This window comes from Lathyrus oleraceus, chromosome 1 (genome assembly GCF_024323335.1).
Source record: "Lathyrus oleraceus cultivar Zhongwan6 chromosome 1, CAAS_Psat_ZW6_1.0, whole genome shotgun sequence".
NCBI lineage: Eukaryota > Viridiplantae > Streptophyta > Magnoliopsida > Fabales > Fabaceae > Lathyrus > Lathyrus oleraceus.
This window is the reverse complement of record NC_066579.1, coordinates 144,040,947-144,064,200: the sequence shown is the minus strand read 5'-3', so window position 1 is coordinate 144,064,200 and position 23,254 is coordinate 144,040,947. Positions and strand designations below refer to the sequence as shown.

At 32.8% G+C, this 23,254-nt stretch overlaps 2 protein-coding genes across 2 annotated transcripts; both read right to left on the bottom strand.

The window, feature by feature from the left end:
• Positions 1-5,600: 5,600 nt before the first annotated feature.
• Positions 5,601-6,718, bottom strand: LOC127122762 (uncharacterized). The gene has a single exon (XM_051053052.1). The coding sequence runs from the start codon at positions 6,368-6,370 to the stop codon at positions 5,771-5,773; it is 600 nt and encodes a 199-aa protein (XP_050909009.1). The 5' UTR covers positions 6,371-6,718; the 3' UTR covers positions 5,601-5,770.
• Positions 6,719-8,376: 1,658 nt separating this feature from the next.
• On the bottom strand, positions 8,377-18,266 carry LOC127122753 (glucose-6-phosphate isomerase, cytosolic). Its single transcript, XM_051053044.1, has 24 exons — positions 18,029-18,266; positions 16,678-16,756; positions 16,522-16,598; positions 16,262-16,343; positions 16,073-16,120; positions 15,178-15,333; positions 15,008-15,104; positions 14,813-14,855; positions 14,340-14,407; positions 14,150-14,234; positions 13,188-13,236; positions 12,992-13,064; positions 12,844-12,904; positions 12,628-12,694; positions 12,027-12,083; positions 11,857-11,910; positions 11,637-11,765; positions 11,422-11,485; positions 11,243-11,316; positions 10,679-10,732; positions 10,526-10,594; positions 9,900-9,989; positions 9,092-9,199; positions 8,377-8,734 (listed from the first exon to the last, which is right to left on the bottom strand). Exons 2-24 carry the CDS (start codon positions 16,726-16,728, stop codon positions 8,684-8,686), a joined length of 1,707 nt encoding a protein of 568 aa, XP_050909001.1. The 5' UTR covers positions 16,729-16,756; positions 18,029-18,266; the 3' UTR covers positions 8,377-8,683.
• Between the last annotated feature and the right edge of the window lie 4,988 nt (positions 18,267-23,254).

Here is a 23,254-nt window from a genome sequence, read left to right as displayed (position 1 = left end):
ACACCCGATTACCAAATTTCAAAACACCATTCTCATCAACTCTGAATTCACCACCTTGACCTTGATTCACTAGAGTCAACTTATCAACCAAAAGCATATCGGATTTCTGACCCTCTCTGATCTCATCCAAAATATTACTCGTTAACTTCAACATTCCCAATTTAACACTATTGTGAGTACTTTCACACACCAAACTCAAATCTCTAAACTGCTCAATCAAATCCAATTCCTTAACCATTAACATAGACATATGCAATGATTTCCGACTCAATGCATCAGCCACTACATTTGCTTTACCCGGATGGTAATTCAAACCAAAATCATAATCCTTCAGAAACTCTAACCATCTTCTCTGTCTCATATTCAGCTCTTTCTGATCAAACAAATACTTCAAACTTTTATGGTCACTGAAAACCTCAAATCTTGACCCATACAAGTAGTGCCTCCACAACTTCAGAACAAACACCACAGCTGCCAACTCTAAATCGTGCGTCGGATAGTTCCTCTCATGAACCCTTAGCTGTCTCGAAGCATAAGCTATAACCTGCTTATTCTGCATCAACACACCACCTAAACCCAACAATGAAGCATCACAATAAACCTCGAATAGTTCCGACGAACTCGGTAATATCAGGATAGGAGCAGTAGTCAACCTTTTCTTTAACTCTTGGAAACCTTCTTCACATTTCGAGTCCCAAACAAACGCTTGCCCCTTTCTAGTCAACATCGTCAACGGTAACGCCAACTTAGAAAATCCCTCAATGAACTTCCTATAATAACCAGCCAAACCAAGAAAACTTCGAATCTCAGCAACAGACTTCGGAGCTTCCCACTTAGATACCGCTTCTATCTTAGAAGGATCAACAGCAACACCACCTCTTGAAATCACATGACCAAGAAAACTCACCTCTTCTAACCAAAATTCACATTTGGACAGTTTAGCAAATAACCTCTTTTCTCTTAGAACTTCTAAAACCACTCTCAAATGCTCAGCATGCTCTTCTTCAGATTTCGAATACACCAAAATGTCATCAATAAACACTACCACAAACTTGTCTAGGTACGGATGGAAAATCCTATTCATATACTCCATAAATACTCCAGGCGCATTAGTCACACCAAAAGGCATCACAGAATACTCATAATGTCCATACCTTGTTCTGAAAGCAGTCTTCTGAATATCTTCAGTCTTCACACGTATCTGATGATACCCAGATCTCAAATCTATCTTGCTGAACACACTCGCACCAACCAACTGATCCATCAAATCATCAATCCTCGGCAAAGGATACCGATTCTTGATCGTCACTTTATTCAGTTGCCTGTAGTCCACACACAACCTCATAGTACCTTCTTTCTTCTTAACCAACAACACTGGTGCACCCCACGGTGACACACTCGGACGAATAAATTTCTTATCCAACAGATCTTCCAGCTGACTCTTCAATTCAGCTAACTCAACAGCAGACATACGGTACGGAGCCATCGATATCGGTCTAGTACCAGGTACCAAATCAATCGAGAACTCAACTTCACGCTCTGGCGGCAATTCATTCACTTCTTCAGGGAACACATCAGGAAAATCACACACCACAGCCAGATCACAAATCACCAGTTTATCTTTAGCTTCCAAAGTCGCTAACAGCATAAACAACTCTGCCCCATCTGCTACTTCCTCATTCACCTGCCTCGCTGATAGAAACAAACTCTTTCCTCCTTCAATCTCAGGAAAAATCACAGTCTTATCAAAACAGTTAATAGAAACTCGGTTAAACACCAACCAGTTCATTCCCAAGATAACATCAATCTGCACTAGTGGAAGACACACAAGGTCTATCCCAAAGTCTCTACCAAAAATACTCAAAGGACAATTCAAACAAACTGACGTAGTAGTCACTGAACCCTTCGCAGGAGTATCAATCACCATACTACCATACATCTCAGATATCTCTAATTTAAGTTTCACAGCACAATCCAAAGATATAAAGGAATGAGTAGCACCGGTGTCAATAATAGCTACAAGAGGAAAGCCATTAATATAACACGTACCTCGGATCAAACGATCATCTGCAGAAGTCTCAGAACCCGATAAAGCAAAGACCTTGCCTCCTGACTGATTCTCTTTCTTCGGCTTAGGACACTGTGGACTGATATGACCCACTTCTCCACAGTTGAAACAAGTCACAGTCTTCAACCGACACTCTGCAGCCAAATGACCACCTTTTCCACACTTGAAACACTTCATCTCAGCACTGGTACACTCATGAACACGATGTCCAGCCCGACCACATCTGTAACACTTAACAGGAGCACTAGAGTCTCCCCCACTAGGCCTCTTCATCCCACTCTGCCTCTGGAAACCTTTGCCAGCTGCATACGGTTTCCCACGATCAATCTGATTCTTACCTTTCCTATCAACCCTTTGCTGATAGCTCTCTGCTCTAGCCTTGGAATCCTGTTCGAAAATCCTGCAACAGTCAACCAAATCAGAAAACACCCTGATCCGTTGACATCCAATCGCCTGCTTGATCTCGGGACGTAACCCGTTCTCAAACTTCACACATTTGGAAAATTCCCCAGTAGCCTCACTATAGGGAGTATAATACTTTGACAGCTCTGTGAACTTAGCAGCATACTCAGTAACGGACCGGTTACCCTGCTTCAATTCCAAGAATTCTATCTCTTTCTTCCCTCTAACATCCTCTGGAAAGTACTTCCTCAGAAATCTCTCTCTGAACACAGCCCAAGTGATCTCAGCATTTCCAGCAGATTCCAACTCAGTGCGGGTAGCAACCCACCAATCATCAGCTTCCTCTGACAGCATATGCGTACCGAACCTGACCTTCTGGTTATCGGCACACTCAGTTACTCGGAAGATTCTCTCGATCTCCTTTAACCACTTCTGAGCGCCATCTGGATCGTATGCTCCCTTAAACATTGGAGGATTGTTCTTCTGGAACTCACTCAGTTGACGAGCAGCTCCCATTCCTACAACATTCGGATTTCCTCCAAGTACTCCAGCTAGCATACCCAGAGCCTCAGCAATTGCAGCATCATCTCTACCTCTTCCAGCCATCTCTATTCTGAAAACCCAAACAAACTAAAACAATGAGTACTGATAGGTTACACAACACCTATACCGTACAGGGGAAACAGAATAATTACGACTCGACTCGATCGACTATGCTCTGATACCACTAATGTAACACCCTTCTAAATACCCCAAAATATTTAATTAAAATAATAACATATCAATCAGAGTAATTATGCCCCGAAGGGTGTCACACAATCATTTCACAACATTTATCAAAATATCCTGTCATGCCCATTTATTTAATCAAAATAAGACTCTTTTGCATAATTCGCAGCGGATACAAAACATCGACATTCAAAGCATGTACTACATTACATGTAAAGTTGATCAACAACTGAATTAAAACATATTCAAACATCCCCTCCCGATGTTACATCTACCAGAGCATGACCCACTAAGGATGACACTAGACTCCATAGCACTAGCTTCTACTCAACTCACTGCTCGTTACCTGAAAAATAGTTGTAAGGGTGAGTTCCTCAATCAATATAATAAGCATTATAGAACAACATGTAATGCTAAGTAATTAACACATCAATTCACCCTAATCGGACTACGCACTCAGCAACGGCAATATCCATTCAAACATCATATTCAACAGTAACATATAGCATATGTATAATCTCAACCATACTCAACATCAACAACACAACACACAACACACATATAATACTGGAATGCATCCATTCATATTATATGCCATACATTCATTATGCAATGAGACTCCACACATGCGGTACCGACTATTCTTGAACATACAGTTCAAGCTCACCGATCAAATCCAGATACGGCTACTAAGCTCACTAGTCCCACTCATTTGAGATCTAATGACTCACTCACTAATTCCTCACCGTGGGAATTAGCTACAGCCCCGAAGGCTAGACTATGTACACTAATCATCTAGCATGCAAACATCAACAACAAATCCACAATGATTCACTCACTAATTCCTCACCATGGGAATTAGCTACAGCCCCGAAGGCTAGAATATGCATGCTAATCACCTAGCAATGCAACAACAACAGCAACAATTCAAGAATAGACATAAGCTCACACTCTAAGCCATAAAACCGTCTATTCACAAATGCATACATAACTGATACATTCACAGCATCATGCTTTTCATCACACATCATTAATACATTTTATCACAAAAGCATATCACATCATGCCACATAATCAAATACAGTATTAGCACACTCTACTAATACCTGTACTACTCGAAACAACGGGAAATTATCCCTGCTACATCATACATCAGCTAAGTACATCACTCAGCCTAAACAACCAAAAAACTGCACAACAACAGCACAGAAAATCACAATTCTGCCCATACGCGTATTGCCCACGCCTGACCAAATCCATACGCGTAATGCCCACGCCCATACGCGTATTGCGCATTTCCTCGCCCAACCCATACGCGTATCACCTGTCTCATACGCGTATGCTACGCGTAACAATCCCCCATTACGCGTACCAACAGAGACCAATTTACGTTCAAAATATCATCTTTTTCACCCATACGCGTATTGCCTAGTGCCATACGCGTACCAGCCATCTCATACGCGTATTGCCTAGTGCCATACGCGTATGACCAGAAACCAGAACTCTCAGATCTGCAATGGCTTTCTCTGCTACGGGATCTATCCAATTTACCCTTCCACAGTCCAAATTTCGCACAATATTACACATAACATCTAACACGAATCATACATTTTCGATTTCACAAATTGTTAACCTTTCTACCTCTAATTCCTACGAATTTCTCATCGATCATCACCCAAATTCGTTCATCAATAAGTCACAAGTTCATCACATATATCATTCAATCAGAGGCAATTTCAATGGTTTCTCACTACCCATCACATACTATCCCATAATACCCGTTAATCGATGATAAACCCCCCTTACCTTAGTTAATCCGGCAGTCTCTGAGTTCCAAGCTTTCCTTTCCTTCAACCTTCGTTCTCTGGCTTTTTGCCCTTTTCCCTTTTCTGCCTCTTTTCCCTTTTCACGTGAAAATAACCTTTTTACCAAAAATGGGATTTTTCTCAATTCCGATTTATATATTTTCCGAATAATAATAATAATCCAAAAATAATAATAATAAAATTTCCAATTATTTAATTAAATTAATAAATAAATTATTAACCCAATTTAAATAATTATTTTATTATTATCGGGGTGTTACAAAAGTCATCCAAGATATTTTGAATTCTAAGCCTCGTCGGAAATTTGGTCTTAACTTGGTTCGTAATATCTAGGATGAGCTCAAGAGCCTTGATAATTATCATTTTAAGTTTATTCTCCGCGAAGCCAATTCCTATGCGGATCAGCTAGCTAAGGCTAGCCTCATTTCTAAATTTTCTTATTGTTTTTTTAGTTTTGTCCCCCTTCTTGTTTGGGTATGTCAAATAGGATATTGATGGGATTGGTTAGTGTTGTTGTTGTTTGGGCCTAGGCCTTCCTTTTGCCAAAAAAAAAAGTCGTATAAAATAATAAGGTGTCGATGAATATATTGTATTAATATATTAGAATAGATGTAAACAATATGTCTACAAATTGCATCAATCCAAACAATCTAGTACCAAGAAAACATCCTTAATCATTTAGACCAGAATAACAAATAAAAATAAAACAAACTTCTAGCTCTCTCTCATTAGAACCTAATAAGTCTCAACAACAAGAAACTTGAATCTTTGTTGTCAAATTTGATGTTTTTTGGTGCCTAAAATTCTCACCTTGTTTATCATCTGATATCAAATGCTTCCTAAACATAGCTATGAATGCTTCAACTCTTTCATTCAATTCTTCCTTAGACAACACTTCCACATGTTCATCCTCGTCTTCTTCATCATCATCCTCGTCAATCTCATTCTCAACATCAACATGATGATGACTACTAGTGCTAGAATTACTACTCCTACTCCAACACTGTGTTTTATAACATTCTTTATCTTCTTCAATTTCTCTTTCTTGAGAAAGTTCACATGCCATTTTCTTCTCTTTCTCATCATTTTTCACATCTTCAACGTCGCTTACATTTTCTAAATTTCTACTACTCCAATAATTTGGCTTCATAGACATGTAAAGAATGGCTAATAGAATCACATTGAGGAAGAGGAACACATAAGAACGCCATTTTTCAACTAAGAAACTCTTTAGACAAACCATTAGAAGAAAAGTACCTAATGTGAACATTATACTTTGTATGCTATCTTCATTGAACTCTTCTTCTTTGGCTTCTCTCTCACATTCACTCTTTTTCATATCCATATTGGAAGTTTAAATCTTCTTGTTGTTTGCTTAGTGTTGTGAGATATAGAACTAGAAAACTTGACTATAAATGAATGTGATAAAGTGGTTTTCATGTGGAAGCAAGAATGATAGTTTTGTTAGTGATGTGGGGGACTTGATAACCACAATAAAAGAGTAAAGTAGTGATGATGAGAGAATATAACAAGCCAAGATGTGATGTAAGGTGTTGAGGAGACAGAGAAACATAATACAAACAAGGAATGTTGCTTTGTTACAAATACTATTGCCTCTATTTGTTGATGATTTCCTTATCCAACTTAGAATCAATTAGAGTGTTTGGTCTTGGCGTGCAATAACGAATCACCAATAGTCACTACTCTTAAAAGAGTGATAGGCCTGTGACATAGGCTCATAGCGACCAAGATTCTTGTACTAAGAGAATATTACAAATATATGTAGTTAGTTGACACATGGACAACATTGAAACAAGATGGAACGTAATTATTGGTTTGTTAAGTATATAATTTATTATATAAAGCAATCGCTCGAGATTGTTAATTGTATAAATATGTGAGGGTATGGAAATAACACTAGTGGAGTAAAAATGAGAAGCATTGATGTAGAAGTAACACTAGAAAAGCAAAGTATCTAGAGAAGTGGGGAATTGGAATGTCCTATTCAGAAACAGAAGAACCAGCTGGCCTATTTTGTTGTGAGTAAAGATCACTATTACTTACTAGATTTACTGTATGAAAGACAAAAAGAAAAGGTTGAAACGTGATGGACCAAAAGCACGCTTGATGTAGGCATATAATCACATAATATCCCCACATGTCTAATGATGTAAGCGATTTTTACCTTGCTGCTTTTTTACTTTTTTTGTTGTCCAAAAAGGGAGCAACCATAGTACATTGTATAAAATAGAGTCCTTTTTGTGTTAGAAAGTTATTCATATTTTTTAACTCAATATTTAGTTTAGACTTGCTTACAGACCTACTTAATCTGAAAGATCGATTTCATTGTCTATTACTTGATGATTAAAAGAGCAAATTTTTGTATTTTTGTATGAGTTAGATCCAACACAGAAATTGTTGACACTTTGAGACTTCTAGAAGAGCACACTTCCAGTTTTCACATCCATATCAATCTCTTAAGAATAAAAAGTTATGCAGGTAAAGAATAAGAGCATTTAATTTTATTTAGATCTGACACCCTCCATTTAGAACATTTTTATCATTATATTCTTTTATAAAAATCGATATTTTTTAAAATTTATTTTTTTATCAAAAATTCAGAATATGTACTGAAAATTCTTAAATTTTAGATTTTTTAATCGGAAATTTCAAAATCTCCAATGAAAATTTTCAAAAAAACTTCAAAAATTTTGAAAAAAAAAACTTTTATACTACCGGAAATTTTCAGTAGAGTAATATTCAAAATTTTCAAAGATATTTTTTTTTTATATTATTGGAAATTTCAAAATTTTCGATAGTAAAAAAAATTCAAGAGATTTTAATTTTTCTTTTAAATTTCTGATATTTTATATATTTTTTACCAGAAATTTTTGGTAAAAAAGTAGAATTTTTCATACTGTAAAAAAAATTCTAAGAAACTTTAGGGATGTCAGGTTTAAGTTGGATGGCAAATTAATTCCCAAAGAATCATGTAGGGAGGGACTTTGTCTAGAGCACATTGGCTTTTGTCTATAGGCCCATAATAGTGATGGGCTATTGTCTATACTCAACAGAACTCTCTCGAAAACAGGGATGCAAATAATAGAATTTGCTTTATATGAACTTTTACCTTGTTAATCTATGTCTTGAGAATTCAATACATTTAGTGTTGCTTATTTGTCAAGTAATATATTTATGATACAAGCACTCAGCAACAATAATAGTGTCCCAGAAAGTTGAAAAATAGATGGAATTTTAATTCATGGTTTTCAATTATACAATAGTGTGATGATAATTGAAACAGAATTGATGCTTCAGGCCATATACATAGATTATTGAGAAAATGAACACTAAAAGGGAAAGAAATTACTGATTATTGCTAATAATTCACATTTGACAACATTCAATTCATTAATGAAGCTTACATTGACATGAATGTATTGAGTGAGCCTCAACATGCCAATTCAAAATGATGGTGTTTTTAACATGACATCATTTCACAACAAAAAGAAGAAAAAAAGTATGATTGAAAACATGCCAAAACTTTTTAAAATGAAGTTCATAAACAAAAAAGTATGACGCATGCTGTTGTATATAAAACAACTTATGTGAGTGAGATTTGTAAGATGACTTGGATCCATTTCCACCAAAAAGGAAATTATATCTGAGGTAAACTAGTTGGAGGATCAGCTGGAATATCTGAACTTGCCTGCAATGTAAACAAACAAAGTCAACTACAAAAAAAATTAAAGACTTGAATATATTTTTTGTTCCTATCATTTTTTTTCATTTTAGTGCCTTTAAAATATTAGTACTCAATTATCTCTGGAATGTTTTTTGTTTTAGTCCTCGGTAATTTGTTTTTGTCCCTGTAATATACTTTAATTTATGTTTTAGTCCTTGAAATATGTTTTGCTTTCTTGAGTCCTTAACATAAAAGGACTTGTTGAACATGAGTTAAATGCTACATTAACAAACAAAGAAGTATATCAAAGGGACTAAATCAAAACAATAGGAATTAAAATGAATCTTAATTCTTGGATCAGAATTAGGATTCGTCATATACCTGAAGATATCTTGTTATCATAGCTGTAGTACTGAAATTAAAGCCTTGAATTGGTTCTCCTTTTGTGCGAGATGCATTAAGTTGCTTTCTCACTTGAGTGGCTAATGACTGTGTTAACATCATGCAACAACAACAAAGAAAATGAAATTACAAATGTGCACACTGTTGAAGTTACAGGTTTAGATAAAAGAGGAGACAAATATTAAGAGCTAGAATATTATTGACTATAACTTGACAATATTTTGATACCAAAGGTTTGTTTCGATTGACTTATTTAATTTATAATTGGCATAAGCCCAGGTAAGACTATTTGGGAGAACTTGCGAAAACAACTTATAACACATTCATAAGTTGTATTCAGCTTTTTTCCAGAAACTCTACAGCACTTCTTATGAAAACAACTTATAATTTGTATGAAACAGTTTGACTTTATTTTATCTTTTATTATAGAAGTAGTTTATACATAAGCCCCTATATGATAATTACTAGTTATAAACGCTTAATTAAGATGTTTTTTCAAACAGGGTCTAACTTGATACAAATGACTAAACACTTGTTCTAAGAAAATCATAAAATAAATCATCATGATAATTAGTATAAAAAATAACCCTGGAAGATCATTTAAGATACTCTATGATTATAAACTGACCAAATAAACTAAGATACTCTAATATAATATCAAATATCGTGTAAGTTATTTTCTTATATTCTAAAGCATACAAAAGGCAAACCCCGTCATAGACATGACAGGTGTACAGGTGTATTGTTCATGGAGGGGACGTGAAAAGGCCGCTTATCAAATACATACCTTCCCTAGCTCCACTCCCCACTGGTCAAAAGAATTGATGCCCCATATGAAACCTTCCACAGCAATTCTGTGTTCATAGATTGCCAACAACTGGGAAAACAGATACGAACTTATATTAGCGTAAGTACTCAATTTGTACAAGTATAAAAAAAAAAAAATTATTTAAGTTCACGAAGGACTTAATTATAAATAATTTAAAAAGTCAAGAAGGACTTTATTACAATTTTTTAAATTAGTTCAGGGACTTGCATATTATTAATAAGTTTATGGACCTAGTTATAAACTTTTTTAATTCAAAAACCTATTTGAAAATCCTCAAATAGTTCAGGGACAACCCGAGTAATTAAACATTTTAAACCTTGATAATTTTACATTTTTGTGTAAAAATATCTGTTTTAATAATTCTTGAGATGTTCAGATAAGGTTTTTTTAAGAATTAGAATTGAAAATAATAAATTTTCAAACATTTTTGAGAAGTTGTTTTAAGTAGCTTCTCATAAAAATGCTAAAAACAAACACTTTTTACACAATGTAGAAAACACTTCATAAAATAATGAAACAAATGGATCCCTAATTATTTTGTTTCTAATCATTAATCATATAATATAAGCGGGAGAATTTCAAACCTGTCCAACATTATAAGCATTCAATGATGGAAGCAGAAGGCTGACAGAAGGTCGGTTGCCAGAGAATGTCTGCAGCCAAATGAAGGCATAGTAAGGGAACTACTTACTGACTCTATAACATCAAAAGCAGTGCGGAAACAGAAAAGAAATTACCTTGTGTGACACGAGATGTGGAGGAACGTTCTCTTTCTGCAATTGTTCTGGGGTCTGTAGAAAAGTTATTACTACCAATTATATCCCACAAAACAAATCATAATATTGCATGTAATTTACAATCAAGAACTGCCAAAAACATGTCAACATAGAAAAGTGGAGCACATCTCAAACTAGTCAATTAAAATTCTTAGATGTTTGGCCTTTTAATTTTTATTTATTTTGAAATGGAAAAGATTGAATAGCAATAAAAGTTATCCCAAGCATAAAGTTTTTAAAGGATAACACATTCAAAGCATAAAGTTTTTAAAGGATAACACAAATTCAAAGCATAAAGTATTAACAAAACTGTCCACATTAGTTTTATTATTTCTAAAAAATAATGAACAACCCGGACACAATTGATTTATTTTCTACTCTAGATCTTGAGAAAGAGGAATAAACTATACTGTTTCATATTTATAAATGACAAATAGAAAAGCATAAATACGCCTTGTGATATCCAAGGGCACTTTTGTTTATATTAAAGCATGAATTAGGTAAGGAAGGAGGGTGAGAATGTACCTTCCCGTAGGCAAGGGCATCTGGCTGTGCAAAAAAGTTTGACATTAGCTCATCATGGTTGCTCACAACCTCTCCTGCATAGAAAAACACACAAGTTTGAATTATATATCTCAAACACAAAAAGAACCGCTTCAAAATCAAAAGAAGCACTAACCATGACATGGAAATAGAGACTTTACCTTTTAAATAAACTGGTTGCTGACTTTTCACAACTCCAATAAAATCACATGGAATAACACGTCCCTGAAAATTAAGATATTTAGATTAGATGTGTAATTTAACAACAAAGTTTGTTCATAAAAGAGACAGCGTTAATATCTACACAAATCGATAAACAGATTGGAAGGCACACATACTAATTAAATAAATTGAGATATATTAATCCGCATATCACCTGGTGTATAAGTTGATAAAAACTATGCTGGCCATTTGTTCCTGGTTCACCAAAATCAATTTCACCAGCCTCAAATGGTAGGGGGGTGCCATCAATTGAAACACCCTTGCCATTACTTTCCATGCTAACCTAATTTGAGACACACAAACTATAAGAACAGAGAGGAGCGGCATTAAAAATTGCCTGGGGCTTCGTTTACATATAAAAGTAACAAACATACCTGTTGAATATGTGGGGCAAACTTTTCCAGGGCTTGAGTATAAGGTAAGATGGCCTGAATTTTAACCAGAAATTTCAGTTATTGAAAATTTTTGGTTAAGAATCGTCGTGAGTCAACAATATACATTAAAAAAAAACTAAAATCAATCCAACCAAATATTAGGTACTCACTCTGGCAGGATATCCAAGAAAGGAGACATTCCATACACTCAACAGTCCCAGAAGCACCTGATCATGGACAAAATGTTATTGAATATGTCATCTTGCACTTAGTGTAGAAATATTAAAATGCCTTTGAAGAAGAGGAAATGTGCGTGTGGTTACTATAGTGTTGTTAACCGCGGATAGCAGAATATAGTGGTTGATCAAATTTCGATGTCCCACAGTGCCATAGTGCGGTTGTACTAAATAATGTATCACGGAACAATAGCAATTTATTCAAATTATGCTACGTTGTAGCGCTGCTATAGCGGCTATATGACATGATACTGTAAGACTGTAAAGTATTAGTAAGAGAGAATTCAAATGAATATTTAGTTCTCGAAATTGATGCCGTACTCTACTATATGACTTTGTTAATGTTACTGTAAAAATCATTATTGGACCTCTGCCGAATAGCTTAAGCCTTCAGCATAGGATGAGCTTGTTCATGATAATTACTTTCTAGCCACTAGATTGAAGTAAAATAAATGGCTTAAATTTCGTATAATATGTGCGGGAGATCTACAAAAGCAAAGAAAACCTGAAGAACACAAACAAAGGTGGGCCTTACAGGTATGTTTCTTTCAAACGGTTCTGAATACATATGTTGATCAATGCTGGAAGCTCCCTTCAAAAACCTTTACAAAAGAAATTCAGGATATAAAAAACCAAGCATATGAACATTGAATAATGCCTTGTCAATCATATAAAATAAAAAATAAATAAATACAATGAATAGATAGAACTTTTCATAGAACTGCCATCAACAGAATAAGAAATTACATACTTCTCAACTACTGAGAAACCATATTGTAGGGATAAAGGAAACACTCCTACAGCACTGCAGACTGTAACCAACATATAAAAAAAGGGTTAAAATAAGCAATTTCCTATTACTATGCTTTTTTTTTATTAAAACGGGCAAAAATGCTTACCACTATAACGGCCACCAACCCAGTCCCAAAATGCAAAAGCATTATTAGGATCAATGCCAAACTTTTCCACAAGCTGCAACAGAAATTAAGACAAGAAAAAATAAACATAGGCCGCTTTAATAAATTATATTTACCAAACAACATTTTTTTAACTCAACAAGCAAATTGCGAAAAAGAAAATAACATATAGCAATACCGCGAGGTTTGTACTAACTGCGACCATATGTTTTGCAACTGCTGATGGCCTGAAGTAAAATTGAATCATAAGCAAGTCTTCATAATATTGTTAATTCCAGTTAGTATTTACCTTTAACATGAATACAAATATATTTTGAAGCCAATGGGGATATGGGGCATGGCAAAAATAATACTACAAAAGTTCAAGGATATGTTTGGATTGACTAATTTGAATTTATCTCCTGACATAAGCCCGTGTGAGACTGTTTCATAAGCATGTCATAAGCTGTTTTCAGGTTATTTAGATGAAGCTCTTCAGAATAACTTACAAAAATAGCTTGTAGCTTAAATGAAAAGAGTTTGATTTCATTATATATATATATATATATATATATATATATATATATATATATATATATATATATATATATATATATATATATATATATATATATATAGGGATTAATTAGTATGCACTGTCAGTGTAAAAGAATTTACACTATCAATTCATCACCATCACCTGTTTGCATTACTTTATAGATTTTTAAAATAAAAGTCAAACATATTTCAATATCCAACGTCTAGAATTAACTGACGGTGTAAAATCCTTTTACACTGTCAGTGTATATCAATTAAATCCATATATATATATATATATATATATATATATATATATATATATATATATATATATATATATATATATATATATATATATATATATATATATATATATATATATATATATATATATATATATATATATATATATATATATATATATATATATATAGTTAAATGAAAAGAGTTTGATATCATTGGTAAGTGTTTAATTAAGTTGTTAATCCAAACAAAGCCCAAAGAGTAAACCCCCATATCCTATTGGCAAGTCTCTACAAAAAATATTGAAAGAAATAGTAGGACACCAGAACTATCACTTTACTACAATCATTGATCAAATACCTTAAATGCTTCACTTACCCTAGGGCAGCTATAATCCATTCCCTGAGTGTTCGAGCATTCAACATGGTTTCAGCAGTCGTAAAAGTTTTTGACACAACAACAACTACAGAAATAAGAAGTGCAACCGTATAAAACACAAGATGGATAGCCAATCTCTTAAGTCAGATGTGAAGGAAAATAATAAGAAAAGTTGAAATGATCTACTTACCTAATGTTGTTTCGGGATTTAACCCTGTGATTGTTTTAGCAACATCAATTGGATCAACATTTGCAAGGCTGCACATAGAAGCAAATACATAGACGTTGATTTCATGTAAATTAGTGGTTTTCTTAATATGTTGAGCTTTTGCAAGACAGTTCCAACAGCACATATCGCATACATGCAGTAAGAGAACCGATTTACATAAGAACATACTTTGGCCCGAATATATCTCAGATTCCAGCCATTAAATGACACATTGACCCTTTGAAAAAAGGGTCATGAAATGCCTCTAATAGAAAGCCTTCCACGGCCAAGTTTACAATTTACATTCTCACTGACATGTATACCAATCTTCAAGATTAATCAGCAGTGCACAAACCATGAGGCATAGTTTAAATAATGCTTCTATAAAAGGCTTAGTATAGATAGATGCCGGTATAAATCAAAATCCATACACTAGAGCAATTTTAGATGCTTACAAGCGCAACTGACGTCCTCTTGCAGATTCAATTGCTTCGGGATCTAGAAGATGTAATAAATACATACTCAGCACTTGTTTGAAAGATAACGTACATGGGTCTTGTGTTCATTTACATATGTACTAGAAAAAATTACAAATAAAAATAAAAGATAATTATATAAATGCCACTTAGAGAACAGAAAGTGTCAGCAACCTGTTTGAAGAGCTGTGTGAACAAAGAGTGGACCTAAGAAGCTGCCACCAATACCGATGGCAACAACATCCTTCAATTCCTTTCCAGTAGCTCCAACCTGCGGAAATATGATTAGTACTCTCATCTCAAGTTCAACGATGTCCACATAAAAATATTGACAAACATATTACCCAAGATCCACTGCGGACCCTCTCAGAGAACTCTTTGATCTTGTCCAGAACATTCCAGACATCTGGGACAACATTCTTTCCATCACTCTGTATAACCGCATCCCTTGAAGCACGAAGGGCTACATGAAGTACTGCTCTATTCTCAGTGCTGTTTATCTGAAAGTCCAAGAAAAATTACAAAATAAAATACGGTAATTCAGAAATGAAGAAATATATAAAATATGGTAATTCAGAAATGAAGAAATATGTACACAACTTTACAATGTTTCCTAGATAAAAGGGTGAAATTTCAGAGATCCTTTGATAAAGATATGATTGAGAGTTAATGCCTTTATTTCAGACAATGAAAGAAGAAAAAAACGCAGTTGAATTTGACAGGAGTATATGCTAGGAAACCAGAAATTAAATTGAAAAGAAAGAACTGTTTTATTGAAAGACTGAGAAAGAATAGGAGAGAGAGATCCTACAAGGGCTTCACCTTCTACAACAGAGCCACTCCTCTATTACTAAATGTTTACAATACTAAATACTTAATGAATTCCCTCTATTCTTGTATCCTCCTATTTATACAAACACTCCTCTAATTAACTTACAAAATCTTAACTACTTTAAGTCTCTATTTGGATAAACAACGTAATTAAGCGCTTATCAATTAAGTTCTTATAGATAACCTATTTATATCCCAAAAGATAAAATAAAGTGAAATTGGTTTTAAACATGCTATAAGTTGTTTTTATAATCTATCCTAGAGAGCTTATAGAAATAAACAGACTGAAAATAGCTTATGGATTTGTCCTAAGCTGTTTTCATAAGCTCTCCCTAAACACTAATTCTCCTTTATTTTATGTTCTAACAGCATATGTAGAACTCGTTGGATCAGTATATAAGTGCTTACATGCTCCCCATTGTACATCTGGTTTATTTTTTGCTTGAGGGATGCAACCTACATCACACCAACAGATACAATAATCAGTAATCAGATTGATCGTATTTCAGTTGGAATAACTGATACTTATAAAAGAACGTGGCTGACGGTCAGAACATAACACAAGCTGTTCAAAATACCTAAAATGAAGGAACTGACCTCGGCCAATTTGAAAAGTTTTTCCCTTGTTTCAAGAGTGACCTGCTGCCTTGAGTAGTCCAATAGAATGCCATCAAATTCACTTCAAAGAATGCAAAATTCAGAAGGTTATTACATCACACCACGAGTACACTAGTATTGGCTCAATTTGTCACACTAAATATTTTCAAATCCTCAAAACGGTATCGCATAAGTTTATTGTCACTACTAAAATATAAAATATCATATTGTATATTATATAGCCTTATAAAGTGACATACACCATCAGTGACTGGGATCTCTCTTCGTTACTCAATAAATCCCGTAGATGAGACTTTTTAATGTCCTCAACATGGTCCTGTACAAAGGAGAAGCATTTAATAAATGTCCACGATTTTTGCATTATACATAATTAAGAGGTATCGTCCCTGTCATACTTTCAACTCCTTCCATGGCTGAGTGTCAGAGATTAGAGTGGAGGAAGACATTTAGAGCTTTAACTGATAGAACAATTTCCTGCAAATAAATTTCCCCAATTTATAATTGTTATTTAGCCATTTATTTTTGAACAATTTCCTATAAAAGCATGAAGACAGACTTACATATTGGTAAAAAGAACAGTAAAAATGAGTAAATATCTACTTCAAAGAACTTCAGAGTGCATAGTAACTGGTTAGATTTAACAGATGAATCAAGTTAACTACACATGGGTGAGTTCAAGTCTCTAAAACTATATGCCATTCATGGCCATGGGAAATAATAAAAATGGCTAAGCCATTCATAAGTATGAAAACTCAATATCGGCCTCCATGTGTTGAAAGCAAATAAATGACTCAAACAGACTACCTAAAAATATTTAAAGAAAATAAAACGTCAGAGTTTTAAACTGGTGGAAAAGTAAACCCTAATACATATAACCAAATTTATTACAAATTCTCCATTCAAAAACTGACGATTCAATGTCAGCTTCCATCTTGAAAACTAAATAAACTCCTTCCTAGGATTGAATTTGAATCCCGTAGAAATTAAGAGAGATTAAAATACTGTAGGACAATAATGTACTTAAGACCCTTATTCCAGGTAATTTCTGCTGTCTTGGATTCATTAGAAACAACAAAAAAAATTCTAACACTAACGTAAAGCGATTCTCTTTCGGGACACAAATCTATGATGTATGAAGCTGAGCAGCAGCATAAGTACAACAGCCAGCAATATAAACGAGCCAAAGATTATTCAAGCACTAAGCTCACTTAATAGTTAATACGAACAAACTTTGTTTAGGCCAGCCAGCAAGCAACGCGATAAAGTAGGAAAATCAGACGGTAAAGCTTCCATCTATTTATTAATACAGTTAATCAAATGCTGTTAAGTCTGTGTTTGGAAATATCAGTTTCCACAACATCTCACATCCAACCAAAAGCTACAGCTAGTTGCTTCACACCCACTGCATGTTTACTTCCTCTTAATCTTACCACATTACAAACATACTAGACAAAAATTAAAAATAAGGGGCTGCAGCAACAGCAACCAAATTTGGAATTAGGTTCATAGAAGCATTTAATCAAACAGTTGTCATTCAACCGGCATTTAGCTTTCTTTGTAATGATGATGAATTGATGATGATGGATCTCTTATAAATATATCCTAAAAATCTAATAAATCTATCAAATCACTTATGGTGTGATCTTCCAATTAAAACTATGAACATAAATTGAAATTGAAATAAAATAAAAGCAAATTCATTGAACACAAACCAATAAAAAGAGAGTAATGGGTTTGAATCGTTACCTGAAAAAGGAATCGAGTTTGGGGTGAGTGTTAGATTATGATTTGGAAAATTGTAATAACAATCGCAGAAGCGAAGATTAATGATAATTTATATCGTAAAAGGACGGTGGATTCGGATTCTGTGGACGGAAATGTTATTTCAGCTTTTGCTGTTGTGATGGCTCACAGATACTCAGATTAAGAGAAAGGTGTGCATGACACATCACACATGCCACTTTCATTATTTAATTAGTTCTTTTATTTGAGTCCAAAAGGAAATTGTTATTTATTTTAACATCTATTATTACAATGTGCTTTTTATTTTATTTTTTAAAGTATGATTGAATACTATGGGCGATTGGTTATAAGAACAATATGTTAATTTTGTTATAAAAAAAAACACTTTTAAGAAAAACAATAATCTCTTTTAGAATTTAGTATTGCTTGTTTGAATACTCCGGAAAGATTAGTTTCTTGAGTTTTAATGAAAATTTCAATTGATTTTGGAAAGTTTTACATTTTAATTTTTTTTTGTTATAAAACTTTCTAACTCGACTTGGATCATTTCCTTTCATTTTTTTTCCATTTCACCCTTTCTTCTCTATTTATTAGGATTTGTTTGGATTGAAAGAAATGGATTCAACATAATAGAATGGAATGGAGTGAAATAATGTCATATTTTTTTATGTTTGATTTTAAAAAAAAATGAATGGATTGTGATGGAACTTTCTATCCATACCATTATGTTAACTCATTTTTCATTTCATCTAATTTGGAGTGAGGGTGTCCGATGGAATGCAGTGAATTAGTAATACAATTATAAATTTATCCTTTAAATTTTCATTTTTGTTAATCATATTAATGTTTTTGAAGAAAAAATGGTAGAAATAGAATAAAAAAATTATAATGTTTCCCGTTTTATCTAATTTTTAAACTGTGGAATGAGATATAAGTTCTGCTCCATCGTAAATATTAAACAATGGAATGAAGTTTATGTTTGGTTTCATTCGATTCCGCTTCATTATATTATGTATTCTTCCACGCCATTCCATTCTATTATTCTTCCGTTTCGCTCCATTAAATTTAAATTATCCAAATAGATCTTTATCTCGGTCTTACTTTCTCTCTTCATTATAAAGTCATTTTTGTTTTAGAGAGAAGGGAGATTAGGAGAGAGAGAGGAAGGAGAGGAATGGAGAGAAAAATGGAAGGAGATAATCCAAAGTCTTCCTAACTCAAAAATAAAGAGACAGTTAACCATTAACTTATATAGAAAGAGGTGTTAATAATTTGGAATTCGAATAGAAATGAGTAAAATGAGATCTAGAATTATTTCATTCAAGATTTGAATTTAAAATTTTTTTAAAATAATTTGTCCTTTTAAGTTAAGCGCATTAACCACTTTAGTCCAATTATTTGTTTGACGTTTACATTTATTTATTATAAATTCTTTAAAAAATGAGAATTTAAAAATTACTTTAAATAAAAAGTTATTTTGAGTGATTTCTTTTTAAAAAATATTTTCTAAAACTCATTAATTATTTTTTAAAGTTATTTTTGTTTTGATAAACAAAAACATATTGGATTCTACATTTTAAAAATTCTTCAAAAATTAATATTTAAACTATAAGGTATTTATTATGTGTCGCTCCCCAGGCCCGTATATAAAGGATCACACGAAAAGATTCGAGGAACAAGTGGAACCTCGTTTAAGCACGAAACATGTGATTTTGACCTTCGGCCTACTTTTCACCATAGGATCTAATCAAACGGTGATCTACACTAGATGTCAAAATAGGAAGAAGCGGTTCCAACTGCCTATTATACACTATATAAGCTATGCAAGCACCAGTTTCAAATATTCTCTTCATCTCATACTCAAACTACTACTCATTCATTTATTGAATTGTGCATCAGCATTGTTAGTTGCCCTTGGAGTTGCAAGGTCTCTCTTACACTCAAGTTTCAAGAATTTGTGCCCTTGGAGTTGCAAGGTCTCTCTTACACTCAAGTTTCAAGAATTTGAATTGTGCATGACCCCCATATAGCTTCAATTGAGTCTAATCAGATCATTTCAACCACCAAATGCATTGATTCAACTTTGGTAACTGTGATGTGGTAAAATAGACGATCAAGGATGAGTCAATGGGGAAAGACATAACATGTCATCCAATGTCATTATCATCTCTCTAATCAAAAGAATAAGTTGCTTATGCCATATTGCCATCTTTCAAAAAAAGCTTTCAGTAGCCCATGATCAACTATTATGAAACCCCTAGTGGTAAGATCAGACAATCAACTATCTCGAATGGCATCAATAAAGCATTGTTCGTCCAGGTGGTCAAATTAATTATATCCTTATTGTTATTTATTCATTTCAGTAGTCTATCATGAAGTTGAAAAAATAAATCAAATAAATTAGAAACAATATAAAACAACAAAGGAAAATAAAATGTAAAGTAAATTCATTGAGATATGTATCATACCCCTTCCCCCAAATATATTTAGCGTTCATAAAGGCACAATATCAATGTGTCGAGCAGGCTTTCGAGAAATACCTCAGGCACTTTTACCCTAAGCTCTTGCACATGAGACTCTCGAGAATGTAACACAATACTGATGTTTCAAACGAGCCTTTGAGAAATACCTTAGCTTGAACCTCATACATCTCCACCTCAAGTTATTGCATATCAAGCCTTCAGGAATGTGAATAAACCAATCCATCTCTTTATTCTTGCATAGTACACTAATGCTCTTGTCTAACTGAGGCAATAGTTGAGTCACAGTTAATCCAAGTGCGATTTCTCAGCAAACTATTTCTAATCATCATTGAAAATTTACAAAAACCTAAAATAATTAGAAAATTTGATAACAAGATATCAAAGAATCATCAAATAAATAGGCAATCTACTAAATTTTGCTTTATATAATCTGAATTCATAGTTCAAATGATAGAATCTTAAGTGTAATATGGTGTGTTATCAGATTCTATAATCCAAACGATACTAGTTACCCGCAAAAAAAGCATGCAACAAATCAAATAATCAAGCAAATATGTACTAACATGTTAAATAGTTTGATACAAGATAATCAGAGCAAGATTTGGTGAATATATGAGACAATGATAATATTTCAAGTTAGGGGACTTAGAGATTAAAAGAGAAAATGCATAAGTGGGGTAGGGGGGAGGTTTCATGGGTTATATGGTGTTCGGATTCTAGAATTTGAACACTTAAAAAACTTATTATGATATCTAAAATTTTACCAGCGACACAATACTATTGTATCTAAAATCCAACAAGTGACAATATAAAAAAATGCAACTTTAATTTTTAATCTAGCACCACATAATTGTTAGTACCGATTTTTTCAATATGCATCCATCGATCTATCCATGAAATTATAATTTTCTTTGTAAGGATGATTTTCACATGTTTATTCAAATTATCTCAACTCTACTTGTACTGCTTCTAAAACTACTCATGTTGAATGTGTTAAGAAGGATTGTTGAAGACGTCTTTTGTTTGAAAGCATCATTATGGAGCGTATCAATATACCAACACACATCTTTCTTTTTCCCGCGTTCTATCTATTTTAATTACAAAAGATTTAAAAAATCCCAAGATTACCAGCTTCCCACTTTTCATCATAATCAAGTATTACTATGTAACTTGTACAAAATCATTAAGTAATCTACTACTAAGTGTGTTTTATTTACAATGTTTATGTGATTTATAATCCTTATTGAAACACGGGCTCAAGTTATGTTATTTATAATCCTTATTTATGTTGTTGGATTGTCTATAGGTGTTCATATTGTTTCTTTAGATAAGGGTGTCATTGATAGATGAGAGATAGAAAAAATACCTTCAAAATTGATCCATCCAGAACACTCCCTTCAAAAAGCATCCTTTCAAACACACCACTTTTTTTCTCTTAATTTTTACAATAAAATTAAATATATAAATATAATTTTCGAAAAGATACTTACAAAGACAAGATGTTTAAATAAATTCTTTCAAGCAGAGTCAATATACGATTTTAAAAAGTCCCTCGAAAATGAATGAGTGGGTTGAGAATTTTCCAAATTTAAATTATTAAATTTGAAAATGGTAAAAAGAAAAAACTTGAACATAAAAAAATCACTCAATTTTGATATTCACACATCCAATTATATATTTTATTTGAAGGTTTGTTAATGTTCTCTTCTTATAAATAGATCACAGACAAGATTTTAAATTTCACATTTTTTTTAATATTGATAAATTTTTACACCCACTTCCACTATGTACTAAGAAAATATATATGATTTCTCTTCCATTTTTTTATCTCCTTCTACCTATTTTGCTTTAATTCCAACCTTCAGATTAAAGATAGAAAACATATGTATTAAATATCTGAAGAGATCAAATCTTTATATTTAATTCAAGAGTAAAAAATGGCAAAGAAGAGATGATCAGCTTGAAAAACCCAAGATGTGATATGAAATAATTGTAAAAATTAAAATAAATAAAAAATAGAAGTAAATGATTTTACACTACTTGGAAGTGGAAGTGGGTGTAAAAATAAAAGATAATAGAAGTAAGTGATTTTGTGCTATGTGAAAATCTAGATGACAATGAGGTAATTTGTCTATCTTGTTCTCTAACTGGTTGGCCATCAATTTCTAAAAAATATGTGATTCATAATCATCTATAAATATCTAAAAGTACTGTTTTATTTTGTGAATTCGAATAATTTTAATTAAATAAAGACATTGTTTTGAAGTTTTGAATTCTAAAAAAAATTATTTAAACAAAAAAGAAGAATGGAAATTAAAATATAAAATACTTTTTAATTGGACTTGTTAAAAAGGTTAACAAATATGATGTAATATATATTATCAATTTTTTAAAAATAAAATATAGACCAATTGAAATAAAATCAAACCTAAAATATAATGAATATAATTTCATGGTTAGCCTTAATAATATATATTTTAACACTTATATAGTTATATACACTATAATATATTGAATATTATATCCAACTTCCAGTCATTTAATTATTTTATTTTTAATTTTGTGTGTCATATTAACCCGTGCTTTAAAAATATATGTTTAGAATTTTAAAAATAAATTTTTTATTTAAGATAAAACACTTTTTTATTTTTAAAAAATAAATGCATAATATTCAAAATAATATTTTATATTAAGTTTCTTAACCTACTGTCTAAATGTACATCTTGACATTGATTTTTATGTTTTA

What these genes read in the sequence shown, in the direction of transcription:
- LOC127122762 (XM_051053052.1), bottom strand. Translation starts at nt 6,370, where the DNA reads ATGGATATGAAAAAGAGTGAATGTGAGAGAGAAGCCAAAGAAGAAGAG.
- LOC127122753 (XM_051053044.1), bottom strand. Translation starts at nt 16,728, where the DNA reads ATGTCTTCCTCCACTCTAATCTCTGACACTCAGCCATGGAAGGAGTTG. An exon ending in ATGCCCTTGCCTACGGGAAG is followed by an intron (nt 10,733 to 11,242) that starts GTACATTCTCAC and finishes ACTTTTCTACAG; the next exon opens with ACCCCAGAACAATTGCAGAA. An exon ending in TGATAACAAGATATCTTCAG is followed by an intron (nt 8,735 to 9,091) that starts GTATATGACGAA and finishes TTTACATTGCAG; the next exon opens with GCAAGTTCAGATATTCCAGC.